Genomic DNA, 17,407 nt, shown 5'->3' with positions numbered 1-17,407 from the left:
TTAATTTAAAGTATACCTGGTTGTATTTGATTATATTTATGTTACATATTCGCCTCCTTGTACTGCTTTTATTTATTTCCCATGCCTTGATACAGCTCCTGGCTTTTATTTTTGAAAAAACTCACCGGAAACAGCGTGTATTCACGTGTCTAGCTCAGGTCTAGCTTGACACTGTAAACCTGGTCAATTGACTCTTTACATCCTGCTATTTCCTCTTGTCAAAGGACATATCATTTGATAGCTGGAGGATTTAATGGAAGGAACCGAGATAAGGAACCGAACCGATCCGGACCAGTCCATGCCGGGTCAAGATACGAGAGAGAGCAGCACCCAGACTGACTGCAGACTGCAAGGTGAGAGTTTAGCGGCATCGGTTTCTATTCCGTCCTGTCATTAAACAGCTGATCTGCGACAGGCGATAGGCATGTGTATGCTAGCAGACTATCAATCATTCTGAGTAATATTATTAAGAAAAAGTAAATAACCTACTATTAGATAGATAGATAGATAGATATAGCTTTATTGTCTCCCTTAGGAGAAATTCGTCTTGGGCATCGAGATAATAAACATAAAACATGTAGGACAATCAGTCATAGATACAGAACAGAGATCACATATCACATGGCAAAGAAACAAACAAGAAACATACAGGTACAGAACTTTCCCTATTGCATTCATACATAATCAAATATTGAACTTTCCCTACTGCACCTATGCATAGTGTCCGTCAAATTGCACATATCCCTATTGTGTCCATACCTATTTACACATATTGCACTTCCCTATTTAACCTTCTCAATTGCACATACTACACTGTAAACATTGCACCTCCCAACAACTCCGTGGTGGTGGCGAAGTCGATAGGGACTTGGCTTGGCAACTGGAAGGTCACCAGTTCAAGTCCCGGCAAGACCAAGTGCTACCGAGGTGTCCCTGAGCAAGGCACCGTTCCCATCACTGCTTCCCGGGCACCGTTCAAAATGGCAGCACACTGCTCCTAACACTGGGATGGGTCAAATGCAGAGAAACAATTTCCCCACGAGGGATTAATAAAAGTCCATCTTAATCTTAATATATGATATTGCATAAACCCTTCATTTACAGGCATTCTGCTCCAGTGTCCATATAGTGTCTTTATATGCTGTCAGCTACTAATAGCATGTAGTATTAAGTTCCTTCACCATCTTCATGAGGGCTTCATGTACATTTATCATGTACAAGTAGATGCATGTGATAGGACCTGCCTTGCTGCCTTCACTTCATGTTACTGTAAGGTGTGGAAGCAACCTGAGACATTCAAAACATCAACCCCTGCTCTCCTTCACATATACTTACTCACACCACCCAGTGTAGTTCAACCTTTGCATGAAGGCACTTTAAGAATAGACAAGACAACCCTTCTTTTGTCTCCCCTGCATCAGGCCATGGCCCCAGGCTATCAAAGGTAAACCTGTTTACCTTGCTGAGTCTGTGGATGGAGCTGTTTCCACAGGAGCAGCCTGAAGAGGACGAGCCCAGCGAGGTGAGTGTACCAATGAGATGGACCACGCACGATGAAGTAACCAATGATCTCCAGATTAGTGAGTTATAGTGAAGCAATCAGACCTGTTGTGATTCAGATCCGCAGGGTGGGTCTGGTGGTGGTGCAGGACAGTAAGGTGGTGGGACTCCACTGCTCAGGACCTGAGCTCCATGCAGGACAGGCAGCCATCATCCAGCATGGCGCCTCCCTGGCCGACTGCCACCTGTATTTCTCCAGGAGACCCTGCGCCACCTGCCTCAAGATGATCGTCAACGGTGAGGAGAGGACTCAGACAGGGATTAGTGGTCAGACACGGAGACGTTGGGGAATTAAAACCAAGCCTAGTTGTTAGTTAATCAAGTTGCATTCTGCTTTTGGGAAGGGTTTCCCGACATGGGGATTAGTCATAGCTCCATTAAGTTGAGCATGGCATTATGATGCATGAGGGAAGGGAAACAAACCAGCAGTCTTTCACACTGTTGTTCATTTCAGTATATTGTAATCACACCCTCCTCTGCAGCTGGAGTCAGTCAGATCTCCTTCTGGCCCGGAGACCCTGAAGTCAGCATGCTGAGGTCCAGCTCTGCAAACACCTCCAGCCCCCAGAATCCTCCTCGCAGCATCCCTGAGGAGGCGGCGCTGGATGCCGTCGCAGCGGAGAAGCTGAAGTCCAACAGCCGCCCTCACATCTGCGTCCTGCTGCAGCCTCCGGCGCCCGGCCTGGCCCAGTTTGTCTACGAGACGTCCAGAGACTGTGATTTCATGGAGAGGATGAAGGACGATGATCCGGGGCTGGACACGGAGGAACTCTTCAACAGGTAACAAGCCTTCCGTTAAGGTTTAGGTTATAAAAAGCACCTGGTTTGCTTATAGAAGGATACATTGTTCCTGTTTTCCAGAGAGCGGACGAGACACCTGAAGGATTTCTCCTCTCAGCTCCTGGTGAGGACGTCCCTGCAGCACCGGGAGATTTTAACCCACATGGGGCTGGAGGACTTCTGCGTGGAGCCTCACTTCTCCAACCTGAGGAACAACATGACGGAGCTGGTGGAGGTGTTGGCTGCAGTGGCTGCCGGGCTGCCACAGCAGCACTACGGCTTCTACAGGTCAGAAACATCCACGGTTCTTCACATGTTTGCCATCCACTGCTGCTATTTGTTGTTGTTGTTGATGTTGTTGTTCCTGTTGCAGAGAACAGCATTTAGCCCCTGAGCCATCAGTAGCCTCGCTGCAGACTCCTCACGAGGGACTGTCTCAAGAAGTGGTGCGCCATTGTATCATCCAGGCCAGGCTGCTGGCTTATAGAACAGGTCTGTCTGGTTTGTATTGATTTATTTAATCGTTTATTTGGCAGGGACAAAAAACAAAATACATGATATGCAAAAAGTGCAAGAGAGCAAGAGCAGCATACACAAGTATTTATGACATGGTAATACAATGTAGCAGCAACGACATATAAAGTGCAGGAGGAGATACAAGAGCTGGCTAAAGTACGAGAGGAGGGGGGGGGGGGCGTCCATGTAAATATTTATAAAAAAAACACATACTTTTAAAAGACTTTAAATTGTCAAAACTCATGAAATGGTGTTTTTCCAGGTTTGTGGCTCAAGCAAACGACCGGTTTGTCAGACAGTATTCAATGTGGGATAGAATCAGTGGAGGTATGACTTTGCAGCACTGACAGAGAAAGGTCTAATTTGTTTAAAATGTTGCAAGTTGAATTTAATAGCATTTGATACTTTCTTAATATGTTTCTTAAAAGTCAAGTTCGAGTCCAGTATGACTCCAAGATACTTGAAGTGGGAGACTAGTTCTATTTCTGCTCCGTTTAAAAACACGTTGGGTCCTTCGATTTTGACTGGTCGTTTACTGAACATCACGCATACTGTTTTTTCATACTGTAAGCAAATGTTGTTCAGCCGGTGTTGAACCTTGCCCAAAGCATTTGAGAGACAAGATGAGATCATTTCAGTGTTTTTCCCGTGTACAAAGATGACCGCATCATCGGCATACATTTGCACATTCAACTCAGGACATACATTAGGCAAGTCATTAATGTACGGTGAAAACAGTAATGGTCCAAGAATGGAGCCTTGTGGAACCCCAACAGGGTTGGCAAGGTAGGGGGATTTGGCTCCGTGGACCAAAACACCCTGTTTTCTGTTCGATAAGTAAGACTCAACCCACTGTATTGAATCTGCAGAAAAATGTAAATACGTCAGCTTTGTAAGAAGCACTTGGGGGTCAGCAGTGTCGAAAGCCTTCCTGAGATCAAGGAAGACAGCACCTACATATGGGCTCGTGTCCAACATACATTTAACCCTTTCCACAAAGACACAGTTAGCCGTCTCAGTGGAGTGGTGAGCACGAAAGCCAAGCTGCATTGGGTGGAGTGGAGCGGTTTACAGAAATATTGACTTAAGGGAAATTTGGCACACCAGTACAGTACACTTATCCTATCTAGGTCACCATAAGATTTCTCTGAGGGAATTTCTACTCCCTAATTCCCTTGAATGACAGGCTTTAAGGTCACAGTTATATTGTCACAAGCTCACTATACGTCATTTTCATTCCAGAGGATCCTAAAGTGGGTGTTGGAGCTGTCATCTGGGCCAAAGGAGCATCGGTGAGCTCACATGTCTTCCATTAGATGGGATTTGGATATTAGTTTATCCCTTATTATTATTATTACATTTGCAACTGCTCCCTTGTCGCAGGCTGGCAGTGATGGGACTGGGTGTCTGTACCTGGTGGGTTGCGGGTACAACGCCTACCCAGCAGGCTCCCAGTATGCAGAATACCCCCAGATGGACAACAAGCAGAAGGACAGACAGAGACGCAAGTACAGATACATCGTCCACGCCGAGCAGAACGCACTCACCTTCAGGTCAGCAGAGAAGAGACAGATCTGGTCTCACCACGCTGGAGTCTCCTCCCATAATCTGTGTCTGCTGATGCTTTCAGGACCCGACACATCAAACCGGACGAGCACACCATGCTGTTTGTCACCAAGTGTCCGTGTGATGAGTGTGTGCCTCTGATCCGAGGGGCCGGCATCACACACATCTACACCAGCGACCAGGACCGGGACAAGGACAAGGGAGAGATCTCCTACCTGAGGTTCAGCAGCCTGAAGGACACCAGCAAGTTCATAGTGAGTACTTAGAGGGACTGAGGTGGGTGTCTTGATAGATGGAGGAGAATGTGACTTTCTTCTGTCTTCCCAGTGGCAGAGGAGCCCGTCAGCCTCTTCTCACCACACCAGTAAGTTCCACATTATCTGTACACCTTTAAAGAGCACATGTTCAGGTTGATATTAGTATTTCCTGCCTCTACTGTGACATGTTTACATGCTCTAATGTTCTCATACTGCCTGTGCTGCAGCACCTCTTTTCTGATTGGTTAGCTGGCCAGCTCTGTTGTGATTGGTCAACCGCTTAGAGACGTCCACACACTAAAGGGAAATCCTATTGTCACAGCATTTCTCTTTGTTCCAGACGGTTTTGGGGCGAAGCACGGCAGGCCGGAGGAGCAGGAGAGCCACAGCAACAAGAAGCTGTGCACCCACAGATCCAACATGTCACCCGTCAGCTGAACACCTCACGGATACATGGTTAAACCAGAAAGAACGTTGTTTTTTAGCCACAGATTTGGTATTTTAAGGCTCGGACTGGATCAAATCTGTGCTGCACTATATTTGTATTTATTTGCTGTTTTAAGGAGGAAGTGGCGTGTGAAAGTAGTCTGTATGTTGTGCAATCAGAATATCAACATCTCTCCCTGCTGCATGTTTACGTGTCAACATCAGTAATCTGTACAAAACAAATGGTCAAAAGTGACTGTAAAACTTTATATTTCAATAAGAGGCTGCTTTTAATAGGAGGTGTTGTGAGGGGAGGACAGTCTTGTGTCTTTTAAGGATTCAATTGAAGAAGAAACATGAACACCTCTAAGGGGAACCATGAATGGATGGAAGGGAAACCATTAAAAAATGATATATTTTAAATAGTTTTATAGTGATGCTGTGATGTCATGTTATGTTTGTATACAAGCTGAATACTTTAAATTGTTGCACATAAAGACATCCATACTCTGTGTTTAAGTATGCAATGTTGACTGAAGCGCTGCTGCGGTGACAATATTGCAGCCTAAAATCATATTGCTAACCTATTGAAGCAGCTTGAAGAAGTTTTTGTAATGTATTTCACTTATTTTTCTCTCTGCCAGCACAATAACACTACAATAATCCAATGTTATACAGTTATCAATCATTTAAAGCTTGAGATACATTATAAATACATTTCCATTGCACTACAGTTGACAACAAATGAGCACCCGCACACAGAGCATGCATTCCCATCCTTTTATTTGTTGTGAATGTGGTACAATAGCATCGATGTGGAAAATAAGGAGGCGGCCTTGAGAGAGAGAGGATAATGTGGAGTTGCTAATTGTTCTTTTGTTGGAGAAATAAAAACGTGGGTGAGTTTGGCTCAAGTTAAACTGGTTGGTCTACTTTTGCATCTTAGTACGATATGTCACAGCTTGAAGCATTAAAAAAGGGCTGGGATTGTTTTTTATTTTAAACCCAGACGACAAAAAAGGCTGAATTATTTTTCCAGATTCAAGACCGTCATCCATTCGGACTCTGACATATTGTAATGGTTCAATTAGTCAGTGTCCTGATTAAAGAGACGCCTGTGGATGCAGATCAAATATCAATTGGAGAATAAATTCAAACATTTCCTATAATTGAAGTGCAAATATAAAAACAACCGCATTTTAAGGCTTTTTTTTTTTTTTTACTACATGTGGATTTTTCACAGTTACATTTCTCAGTTCAAACGTTGGCCTCACTCTGCGATAACTTTCCCGCTGATTTCTTCGCCAACACAGTTTGTAATTTGAACATTAAATCAACGGAAACCGCAAAGCCCCTGGTCTGTACACGACGGCATCAGCTTGAAAAAGTTCAAAACGTTTCTATGACAGCGTAACTCAAGTATAGTGAGTTGAGAGGTTCACTGCTTAATCACAACACATATGTTCTGTCCACAGCATATTCTCATTAACGTAACAATTAAGCTCCCCTAGAAAGATACTTGAAATACAAAAAGAAGAACACGCCAAACCACTCGCTGGTTTCTAACACCGACGTCACATCCAAATCAAAACAACGTTCCCACTCACAATGGCACTCACTTCAGGTGTACAAACCATACACTGTACATGACAAGAAATGAAACTATATATAAAAAAAGTAACCCTCAAGCCGTGATCAGCTAAAGATTAACACATTATGTATCATACAGAAAGTGCGATCAGCCTCCAGCGAAGAGAACCAGTGGTCAAAAGGAAGCTGTACCCATAGCATGTTCCACTAAGAAGGCCCTCAAATGAAATACTCGTACACTTTTTGGTCAACAGTCACTGAAACCAGTTCTCTCAAAACGTCTATTCTCAGTCTCGATATTGCCAAATATTTGAGAGCTTCGAAGAGGCCCGATTATGCGGATTTCCAGGTTGTTTCTCTGCTGTGATTGGTCATCCGATTACAGATGATTAAAAGGCATTCCTTAGATCAGGGGTGTCAAACTCAATTTCATCACGGGCCACATCAGCATTATGTTTGTACTCAAAGGGCCGGTTGTAATTTTAATTATATATAAATATACATATGTAAATATATAATATATATTAAATAATGTATTATATTATAGCCTCTGAATTGGATTATTATCAGATAGGGTACGTTTGAAAGCAGAAGTCCAGGGCAAATAATTGCAAGTCTCTTCAGTGCGCATGTCACAAAACGAGATGCATTGTGGGACATGTAGTTTATGGGCAACATACTTACATGTAGTAAAGTGGCATGTAACCGTATAATAAACGTATGATATTCTTTGAAAGCTCTTGCGGGCCACATTAGATGAAGTCGCGGGCCGGATTTGGCCCCTGGGCCTTGAGTTTGACACCCCTGCCTTAGATCATAGTCCAATGTATTTATCTTGTAGTCCACTCTTAATCTCAAAGGTCTACTTAATCCTGTCCCATGTTTAATTAACTATCAATCGATGTTTATTTATACAGCCTAATATCACAAATGTAATATTTGTCTCAGTGGACTTCACAGTTGTTTGGCTTTACAATAAGAAGGACGTCTAGCAGCTAAATGTTGCGAAGCTTTGAGCGATGACTGAGAATATGTTTTTGCACATGCCGACCGAGCTGAACAAACAAAACGAAAGCAGAAATTCTTCATTATTATAGTTGTTTTTGATTTGCAGCTACTTCAGTTAAACGGTTAGAAATCAATCCATGTGTAGAGACTGCATCTGGTGACTGTTCGCATTACAAAATGATGTCTAAGCGCTGGTTCTCCCAGCAGAGCGAACGCCTTCAACACCATGAGTTGTGGCACGACACGCTACAGATGGAAAACAAACAAACAGAAATCTCATGAGAAACATTTACAAAAAGAAAGATCAGTGATTGAGAACTAGTGTTTCAAATGAACCAACAAAGAGAAGATTTTCTTTGAAATAGAGTAACCGTTATTGTTAATGTGTGTTTTTTTTTTTTTTTTAATCCTATCGGTAAAAAGTTGGAGTTGAGGGGCTTCTCTAGGAGGCCGGCTTCTTCAGATCCCGGATCTGTTTGATTAGGTAGGTCTTCTCGTCGTTGAACTGCTCGTCGTCCGTGCGATCCTTCTGGAAGTTGCTCAGGAAGTCGATTAGTTTGGTCTGGTTCTTGAGCAGGATGTCGATGATGGGCTGCGTCTTGTTGGGGTTCGCTACGAAAACCTGAAGAAGACAGGAAGAAAACATTTAACACACGGAGACAAACTGTGTCTGGATTTTAGTACGCAAAACAGTAACTGTACAGCTACATACTTATGACGAATCCTACCTGACATGAATACATCTCTGTTATTGGATATTTAATAATAGAAGGGTGGTGTTGTACCTTGAAGACGTGGAAGGCTTCAAACTGGATGTTGGGGCTCTTGTCTCGCAGCAGGTTCATCATCAGCTTCAGGTTCTCCGGCTTGCTGATGTAGCGCGTCATCACCGTGAAGTTGTGTCTGTCCAGCAGCAGCTCGCCCAGCAGCTGAGGGAAGATCATAGCGACGGGTAAGGGAGGTAGTGTGAGGGTTTAATGGCTCCGTTATAGATATCGTATACATCGCCCTACAATTTAAAATAGAGTCAAACCTTTAGAGACTGCCGCTTGGTGACGTAGTTCTCAGAGTGCAGCAGCTTCTCGTAGTCTGTAAACACCTGCAATCACATGAACAACATGTATTATAATACTCTATCAACACACTGGTGGATTTAACTATTATGAGACTTAAGGCTTGTTGAGAGAGGCTATAACCTGTGTGTGTGTGTGTGTGTGTGTGTGTGTGTGTGTGTGTGTGTGTGTGTGTGTGTGTGTGTGTGTGTGTGTGTGTGTGTGTGTGTGTGTGTGTGTGTGTGTGTGTGTGTGTGTGTGTTCATGTAGAGCAGTGTGTATGTGTGTCTCTGTGGCTGATGTTTCGTGGGAGTCTTGTATGCATGTGGTCAGGAAGGATGCAAGTAAAAAAGAGTTCCACCCGGTAACGCTGGTTCACAATAACATGGCCGACCTGCGTTAACATGTGCTGGTTTTTACATGTGTTTACCGGACTAACTAAGCACTCACAGCTTCGTAGTTCTGCTCCAGGTATTCGGCCACCAGCACTTTGTGTCTTGTCAGGAGATCCTGTGGAGTAAGATGGAAACCGTTCTGTAACAGTGCAACACAAATATAAAATAATAAGATCTTCTGATACGTAGTCTTGAGCTCAGTGTCGTACCTTGAAGGTGGCGAAGGCGTCGGAGGCGATGTCGAAGGTGGACATCTCCACGTAAAGGAAGAATTTGTAGAAGTCACTGGAGTGCAGGATGATCTTGGCGAGCGGCTCGTGGCGAATGCACTCCCTCAGCATGATCCCGCAGTTCAACGCTGACTGGGGCGTCTCGTAACTTTCACAAATTCAGAGAGGCTGTTTAAGTCTCCTCGTACAGGACCGGTATGTAGGTAAAGCCTGTATGTGTGTGTGTGTGTGTGTGTGTGTGTGTGTGTGTGTGTGTGTGTGTGTGTGTGTGTGTGTGTGTGTGTGTGTGTGTGTGTGTGTCTCACCCATTCAGCAGGATGAAGAGCACCTCTGGGTGGGAACAGAAATATTCCACGGTGGGACTCCTCGTCCCGATCTGCCTCCTCAGGATGTTGTTGAAGATCTGACACACATCCTTCTTGCCCTAGAATCACACACACACACACACACACACACACACACACACACACACACACACACACACACACACACACACACACACACACACACACACACACACACACACACACACACACACACACACACACACACACACACACACACACACACACACACACACACACACACACACACACACACACACACACACACACACACACACACAATTAGACATTCTCACGAGATCCTGGTTCCCAATGATTCAGAGAGGATCATGGAGGGCAGACTCACCTCGAAGTCGATGACCTGCAGGTTCTTCACCAGCGACAGCAGCAGCCCGCTGTTGTACAGCTCCTGGGCCAGCTGGGCCACCGTCTCCGTGTGAGGCTCCTTATCGTTGCTGCCGTACAGGATCTCCTTCATGGACACCAGACACTTCGACACCTCCTCAGACGCCTGGAGAGCAAGGGAGGGAAGAGAGAGGGAAGAGAGGGAAGAGAGAGGGAAGAGAGAGGGAAGAGAGGAGGGGAAGAGATAGGGAAGAGAAAGGGAAGAGAGAGGGAAGAGAGGGGGAAGAGAGGAGGGGAAGAGATAGGGAAGAGAAAGGGAAGAGAGGAGGGGAAGAGAGAGGGAAGAGAGAGGGAAGAGAAAGGCAAGAGAAAGGGAAGAGAGAGGGAAGAGAGAGGGAAGAGAAAAGAGGAGAAACTGAGTTGAGCTTGATCTTAGCTTGTGTGTTAGTGTGTGTGTGTGTGTGGTGTGTGTGTGTGTGTGTGTGTGTGTGTGTGTGTGTGTGTGTGTGTGTGTGTGTGTGTGTGTGAGTCTAAACTTTCTCGACGGTGAACTGTCAGGAGATGACAGGTCCAATTTCACAAAGGACTGTCACCATCGGCCCCATGGACATTTACACAGGACACACACACACACACACACACACACACACACACACACACACACACACACACACACACACACACACACACACACACACACACACACACACACACACACACACACACACACACACACACACACACACACACACACACACACACACACACACACACACACACACACACACACACACACACACACACACACACACACTTTGCTACCTTGTCTGTCTTCTTATCCTGTTTGACCAGGATGGCCATGTTTTCCTTCAGGGTCTTGACGATTTCCGCCGGACTCTTCTGGGATCTACCAAACAGCGGCATGACGGACACACACTCGCCTTGGGACCTACGGGAGAAAACACACACACACACACACACACACACACACACACACACACACACACACACACACGAATGAATGAGCAAGTCAATGGAAAGCTGGATAAAACCACAAAAGTGAAATGGAGTCGTTCATGACGGACTTTCTTCCTGGCCATGCGGGAGCTTCATAACATTTCTGTGGCATTTAAGAGCGGCCAGCTTTCCTACAAAGCATTACATCATATTGACTGAGAATCCAACAAATACTGAGCTTTTAAATATTAACACGGAAGTATGTCGTTTTCTGACACCAGGGGGCTCTCAAGCAAAGCGATAAGAAAAGACGGAGGAGTGGGCTAATTGGAGTTCAATGTTGAATGATTTGAGATACAGATGTTAAATACGCTGTGTGTGCTGGTTTGACAAAGGAAGCCTCTTTGAAGCCAGACTCACTCTTGAGATATGCAAAGCCAATATCTGCAGTTCTTACAGCTAGAAAACAATGAGAGATTTGTTTGGAAGGGACTGTTTTGGAAACCTCAGGATCCTCCTAAACAAAATGTTGTTTCTGGTTTTTAATACATTTACAATAAATTATAAAAGCATGCTGTCAGTATTAGTTATTGAGAGCTAATCTACAGCACAGTAAAGCGTGCAAATAGACTGAATGTACAATCCAGCCATGCCGGACATGAATGAAGGGAAATGTAAATGTGTGTGTGTGTGTGTGTGTGTGTGTGTGTGTGTGTGTGTGTGTGTGTGTGTGTGTGTGTGTGTGTGTGTGGTGTGTGTGTGTGTGTGTGTGTGTGTGTGTGTGTGTGTGTGTATAAAGGTAGCAGAAAGCTTCACAATCAGTCGGGTCGGGAGCAGGCGGAGAACTTGTGACTGCTAATCCTCATCTGGGAATGTAAAAGTGCGTACCCTTCCTCTAAACTCCCACTTCCACCTCCATTCCTCTCCTGCCGCTCCCCTGACCTGCTTCCTGAAAACCTGACCAATGGGAGTATAGACCAGGTATCTGCAAGACAGGTTTGCCTGCTAATAAAAGCTACTTAGAGCATTAGCATAACAGGGCCTCTTTAATTCATTGTATTTAACAGGGACAGTGCGCATTAATGAACATTCCTGTAAACGTGCAGAGTTAGCCACGAGGCTATTTTTCATCTGTAGTCCCTGGACAGATTTGAAAAGTCAACCTAAAACACATTTCATTTTAAACAAGTAAATACAATACATTTAAAACATGCAACAGACATTACCGGGATACTTAAATAAAACAAAGCAAAAGAACATGTTAAAACACAGGCGGTGGGTTGTACGGAGCAGAAGATTGGGTCGGTGTTGGCAGAGCTGATTCCTCACTCACCATATTTTGATTTAAATAAAGTGAATGTGGTCTGGTCTCTGATTGGAGGTGGCATTGAGTTCCATTGCTGAGCAGCTTTAACAGAAAATGAAGACCGACTGAAATAATGCAATCTGCTCTCGCTGCACCTCTTGTTACCCTAGTGGCGGTTGTGCGTATGTTGATAAACTGTCTAAGAGGAGGTGAGGTAAGGCCGTTGACAATCTTGTAAAAAAGGCAAGCATCTGCATCATGTTTAATGAGGTTTTCCAAGCTTAGCAAGTTGTATTTTTTGAGTATTGGACAGTGATGCGAAAAAACAGATTTGTTGTCCAGTATTTTGAGTGTTTGTTTGTACTCCAGTGGTTTTAATGTTGTTGTACTGGCATGTGACCAGGTAGTTAAACAGTAGGTGATGTGTGAGAGAACCATGGAGTGTGTCAGAGATGCCTCAATTGACATTCATCTCTGGTGAACCTACAATTCGACAGACGCCACCTGTAGCCTCTCCCCTGATACAAAAACATCTGACTTTGTTGTGGTGAAGAAGATGCATACTGTTTTACAAATGTTTAGTTGCAAACAGCATTGTTCCAACCAAGTTGTTACATGAACCATGGCGTTTGTCAGTTCATTAGCCACTCGTGTCATATTGCTTCCATGTGCATATATTACAGTGTCGTCTGCACACATTTGGATGTTTGTGTCAGGACATACAGATGGTAAATCATTTATATAGAGCGAAAATAGTAATGGTCCCAGGATTGAACCTTGTGGGACCCCTGTCGAAAGATGAAGGTCAGCAGATTCATGGTTTTGAACTCTCACATACTGAGATCGGTTAAACAAATACGATTCTAACCATTTAAGTGTTTGTGAAGAAAAGTTAAAACTGGAAAGCTTAGATATGAGACCATCTTTATCCATTGATTTGTTCTGTGAAAAAACAGTTGGCGGTCTCTGTTGAGTATTTTGCCCTAAAGCCAAATTGCATTGGATGCAGAGAAAATGTGTTTAAATGGTCAATGATTTGCTCAGACACAACCCTAATCCTACTCATTTCCCCTGACACTACTTAAACAAAGTGGAAAACTCAAAGCTGCACGACATGTATATTCCATCAATTGTCACAGTCCCATTATACGACAGAAAACCCAACAAGCAGCTCGATTAATAGCCTGAGATTTCACGAGGGAAAGGAGGAGGATTGTTTTTCAGTGCCAGCAAAAAAACAGCTGAAATTAGAATCACAAGGTTTTCCCCTGACATAAGCAGAAACTCAGCTGAGGTTATTTAGTGATGTGTAGCCTCCGACCTCTCAGTTTGTGCAGAAATAGTGATTTTAAGAGTTTTAATAAAAGAAGCACGAGATACTTTGTTTCTAACGGGATGTTTTTTAAGCTTTTACCTCAAAACACAGACAATGGCATCGTCCCGTGGAACATAACGTCAGGGAAACGCAGAAACACTTGGTCCACAAGCTGCTGAGTGCACAAAACATTTCATAAGGTCAACCTCAAGATCCTCAAAACAGAAAAGACCTAAAATACCCTTTAGTCCAGGGGTGTCAAACTCAAGGCCCGGGGGCCAAGTCCGGCCCGCAACTTCATTTCTATGTGGCCCGCAAGAGCTTGCAAAGAATATAATACATGGTCACATGCCACTTTACAGAAGCAGGTTGCCCATAAACTACATGTCCCACAATGCATCTCATTTTGTGACATGGCACTGAAGAGACTTGCAATTATTTGCCCTGGACTTCTGCTTTCAGACGTATTTAATGATGAAGTTATTGCCCTATCCGATAATAATCCAATGCAGAGGCAATGATGTAATATAATACATTATTGTATGTATATTATATATTTATATATGTATAGTTATATAGTTACAACCAGCCCTTTGAGTGCTGATGTGGCCCGCGATGAAATTGAGTTTGATACCCCTGGCTTTAGTCCCTTCATTGTGTTACGTCACACTTACATAACTCAGACCCAGTCAATATTTGTCCAAGGGTAAGCAGGCAATGAGGAAGAACTTATGAAAAGAGGGAGACTTTATCATATTGTAAACTATCAGAAGTTCTAACTCCCCCTCGGTGTTGCTGCAGCTGAAGCTAAACATTCTGATTATTAAAACAGTACTAAAATGGTCCGTTTAATCGTCTTTAAGTCCTGGAGAGCTCAAGGCTCTATATTGCTGCGAAGCCTTCATTTCCACTGCTTAAGACTGACTAAATGTTACGTAATGGAATTAATCTGGTGCCCACTGAACACTCAGCGAGCAGAGAAAAGGCTGCACACTGCCCCAAATATATTACATGTTCAGCTGTAATTATGAGAGACTTAAATAAGGATATACAAATAAAGCAGTAGGGCCAAAATTATAATCTGTTAAAATGAATAAATCCACTCTTAGACACCTTAGGTAGGTCACAATGAGAGCTTCCTGTAAACAGTATTTATGATAGTAATCTTCTGTATGATTTCCTTAAAGACTTAAAGAACGTATTTTAGCTTTTGATGAACTGTTTTGTGTTTAAAATGGTGAAAACGTGACTATAAACAAACATTTCATCTTCAATATGCTTGTTTTCTCTGTCTAATGCCTAAGGATTTAAAGTTTAAAGTCACATACAACAAAGAAAGACAGCAATTCCCCAAAACTCAGAGACATTTCTAGCTAGACAAATACTATTTAAGTTGCTTTTTCTGTTAAAAATCCACCACTAAAATAATAAAATAACAAGTTGTCCCGTCTTGTGACACATGGATACCAATCTTCTCATCAATCGCCACGCAGCGCGGTGCTTTGTGGCGCTTCAGGTGACGGTAACACACAGGACATGTAGTAACACTGGCACTGATGATTAACGCCAAGTCATCCCAGTGAAGCAAGATGGTTATCCGTCACACCTATGTGTCTGCCAATGTGTCAGAAGCACTGAATACAAGCTGGTCATTTCTCGGCACATGCTAAAAAACTGGTTTCACATTTGCCTTTCTTGCATAGGTTAACATATCCTGGTTCAACATGTTTTTTTTTGCTTAACCTACAGATTTTAGGCATGCTTGCAAACCTGTAGGCTTTCAACAATGTATTGAATGCACCTTTCAAACAAGAACATAGGTGGCGGCTTTTAAACTGACAGTATTTCCTTTTCATGATAGAACTGGAGGAGAAAGGAAGATGTTTAACCCTTAAATACTCAGCCAGATTAAATGAAACAAAGACCTTTTTAGTCCAGGCTTTTGAGCAGTTCTTGAATCAAACACGTTCAATTTGACTTTTAAAGAGCCTTGAACGAAGGTAATCAAATTCATTAAGTCTTAGAAAAACCCTGTTTTGTATCTTGTCAGAGAGGGAGCAATGAGGGTCCGAGTGTTTGATCTCCATCACAATCCATCCGTCTCAAGCTACAAAGAAATGTTCTCTGTAGACGTCACAGGGAGATTGTTCTCTCCGAGGCAACCGAAAAGGACAAACATCAGCTCATCCATTCCTGAGGTTCATAATGATGTGAGAAAAATTCCTCCTTTTAAACTTTCAATGGAGAACAAAGGGGTGTTGTGACCGCCTCACATGTAAAATATGCTTTTGAGAAGCCTGTATGCCTCCAAAAGGCAAGTCACAGGTATAGAGAAACCCCACTTGTCATATATAATCAGATTTTAAATGCAATTGGTGATGCAATACACGATGGAGGGGCGTGACATGTCTTTCAACAGCAGGCTCACACACACACACACACACACACCACACACACACACACACACACACACACACACACACACACACACACACACACACACACACACACACACACACACACACACACACACACACACACACACACACACACACACACACACACACACACACACAGGCTTATACTGAATAAACTCACTATGTCAATATACTATACAGTTTCTTCATTAGATTAGGTTGATGCAGTTGTGTGTATATAAGAATTTAAATAGAAAATAACAAATCAAAAACCAGAGTCTATATAAATATTAGTACATATAATTGGAGTCAGCTGTAAAATATGACTATGCACACTGCTGTACAATCACAACTGCTTTTATTATTAGTTATTCATATTGATCAATCCGTCAAACATTTCTTAAATTAATCAATTTAATAGTTGTAAAAATGTAGGTCAATCGTGAGATAGAAATGCATTAATTAATGTACTAATAATATCAGAACTAGATCATTGTAACACACGTTTTATTGTGAAAATGGGACCGGAAGCTGCGTTGTTTTCATTCTTGCCAGCATGACTCTGGTCGTCTAAAGTAACATAGCAAGGAGGTAAAAAAAGGCGAACACAAAAAACACACACTGTATATGTGTTGCTGGAGAATTAAAGACCCCGTGAACGACAGTGTGTAAAGCAATACAAGCTGTAGGCAGTAAATGACACATTAGGCCGCATAAACAGTCCCACACAACGTGATTTAACAAGGCTACACCCCTCTCTCTTCGACATTATTATGGACTAGAAATGATACCTACAGTAGGAAGATGTTGGGTCTTTAAATGTCTTCTTCTGTCCCCGCTTCACAGACCCTTGTAGTCACGCCAGGGCTTGTCAAATGCCAGGAGAGTCCGCTAAAAAATGTGTGCGATACAATTTAAAATGTGCGGAATCTGTTAAGAAGCCAGTGCTGAATTCCATCTGGTCGCTTTCCAGTAGTCTGTTAAACTAGCAGGAATACAATTACTCACTTCCGGTGTGCACTTTCACAATAAAAACTACGTGAACCGTGGTTTTATTAAAGAAATTGAACCATTAAGGAAATTGAAAGTATACATATGAAACATAGATTTACTATTAATCCAAATACTTCCTATATTACCGAATTAAATGAATGATTTCACTATTACCGTGTTATTATTCTGTCGCACAGATACGTTTGTTTTATTGTGGAAACCGCGTCACTTCCGGTATTAGTGCGTCTCCCGCATGCCAACTTTACGCATCTGTATCTTTCCAGCCACGGCTTGGTCTCGTTCACATTCTCTCACATCAAGATCCTCGACCCAACAACCTGCAAATAATG

The 17,407-nt window shown here is 43.1% G+C and overlaps 2 protein-coding genes across 2 annotated transcripts; one reads left to right on the top strand and one right to left on the bottom strand.

Annotated features, from left to right (window-relative positions):
* Positions 1–171: 171 nt before the first annotated feature.
* On the top strand, positions 172–6,025 carry cdadc1 (cytidine and dCMP deaminase domain containing 1). The gene is made up of 11 exons (XM_034101291.2): positions 172–353; positions 1,422–1,522; positions 1,620–1,797; positions 2,043–2,340; positions 2,422–2,628; positions 2,714–2,832; positions 4,099–4,148; positions 4,240–4,409; positions 4,487–4,676; positions 4,750–4,786; positions 5,020–6,025. Exons 1-11 carry the CDS (start codon positions 254–256, stop codon positions 5,115–5,117), a joined length of 1,548 nt encoding a protein of 515 aa, XP_033957182.1. The 5' UTR covers positions 172–253; the 3' UTR covers positions 5,118–6,025.
* On the bottom strand, positions 5,871–17,041 carry cab39l (calcium binding protein 39-like). Its single transcript, XM_034096684.2, has 9 exons — positions 16,860–17,041; positions 10,892–11,018; positions 10,071–10,235; positions 9,686–9,804; positions 9,360–9,528; positions 9,206–9,265; positions 8,737–8,802; positions 8,489–8,632; positions 5,871–8,325 (listed from the first exon to the last, which is right to left on the bottom strand). The coding sequence occupies exons 2-9, from the start codon at positions 10,991–10,993 to the stop codon at positions 8,146–8,148; spliced, it is 1,005 nt and encodes a 334-aa protein (XP_033952575.1). The 5' UTR covers positions 10,994–11,018; positions 16,860–17,041; the 3' UTR covers positions 5,871–8,145.
* Between the last annotated feature and the right edge of the window lie 366 nt (positions 17,042–17,407).

This window comes from Pseudochaenichthys georgianus, chromosome 2 (genome assembly GCF_902827115.2).
Source record: "Pseudochaenichthys georgianus chromosome 2, fPseGeo1.2, whole genome shotgun sequence".
NCBI classification, from domain to species: Eukaryota; Metazoa; Chordata; class Actinopteri; order Perciformes; family Channichthyidae; genus Pseudochaenichthys; species Pseudochaenichthys georgianus.
This window is presented reverse-complemented; position numbering and strand designations above follow the sequence as displayed.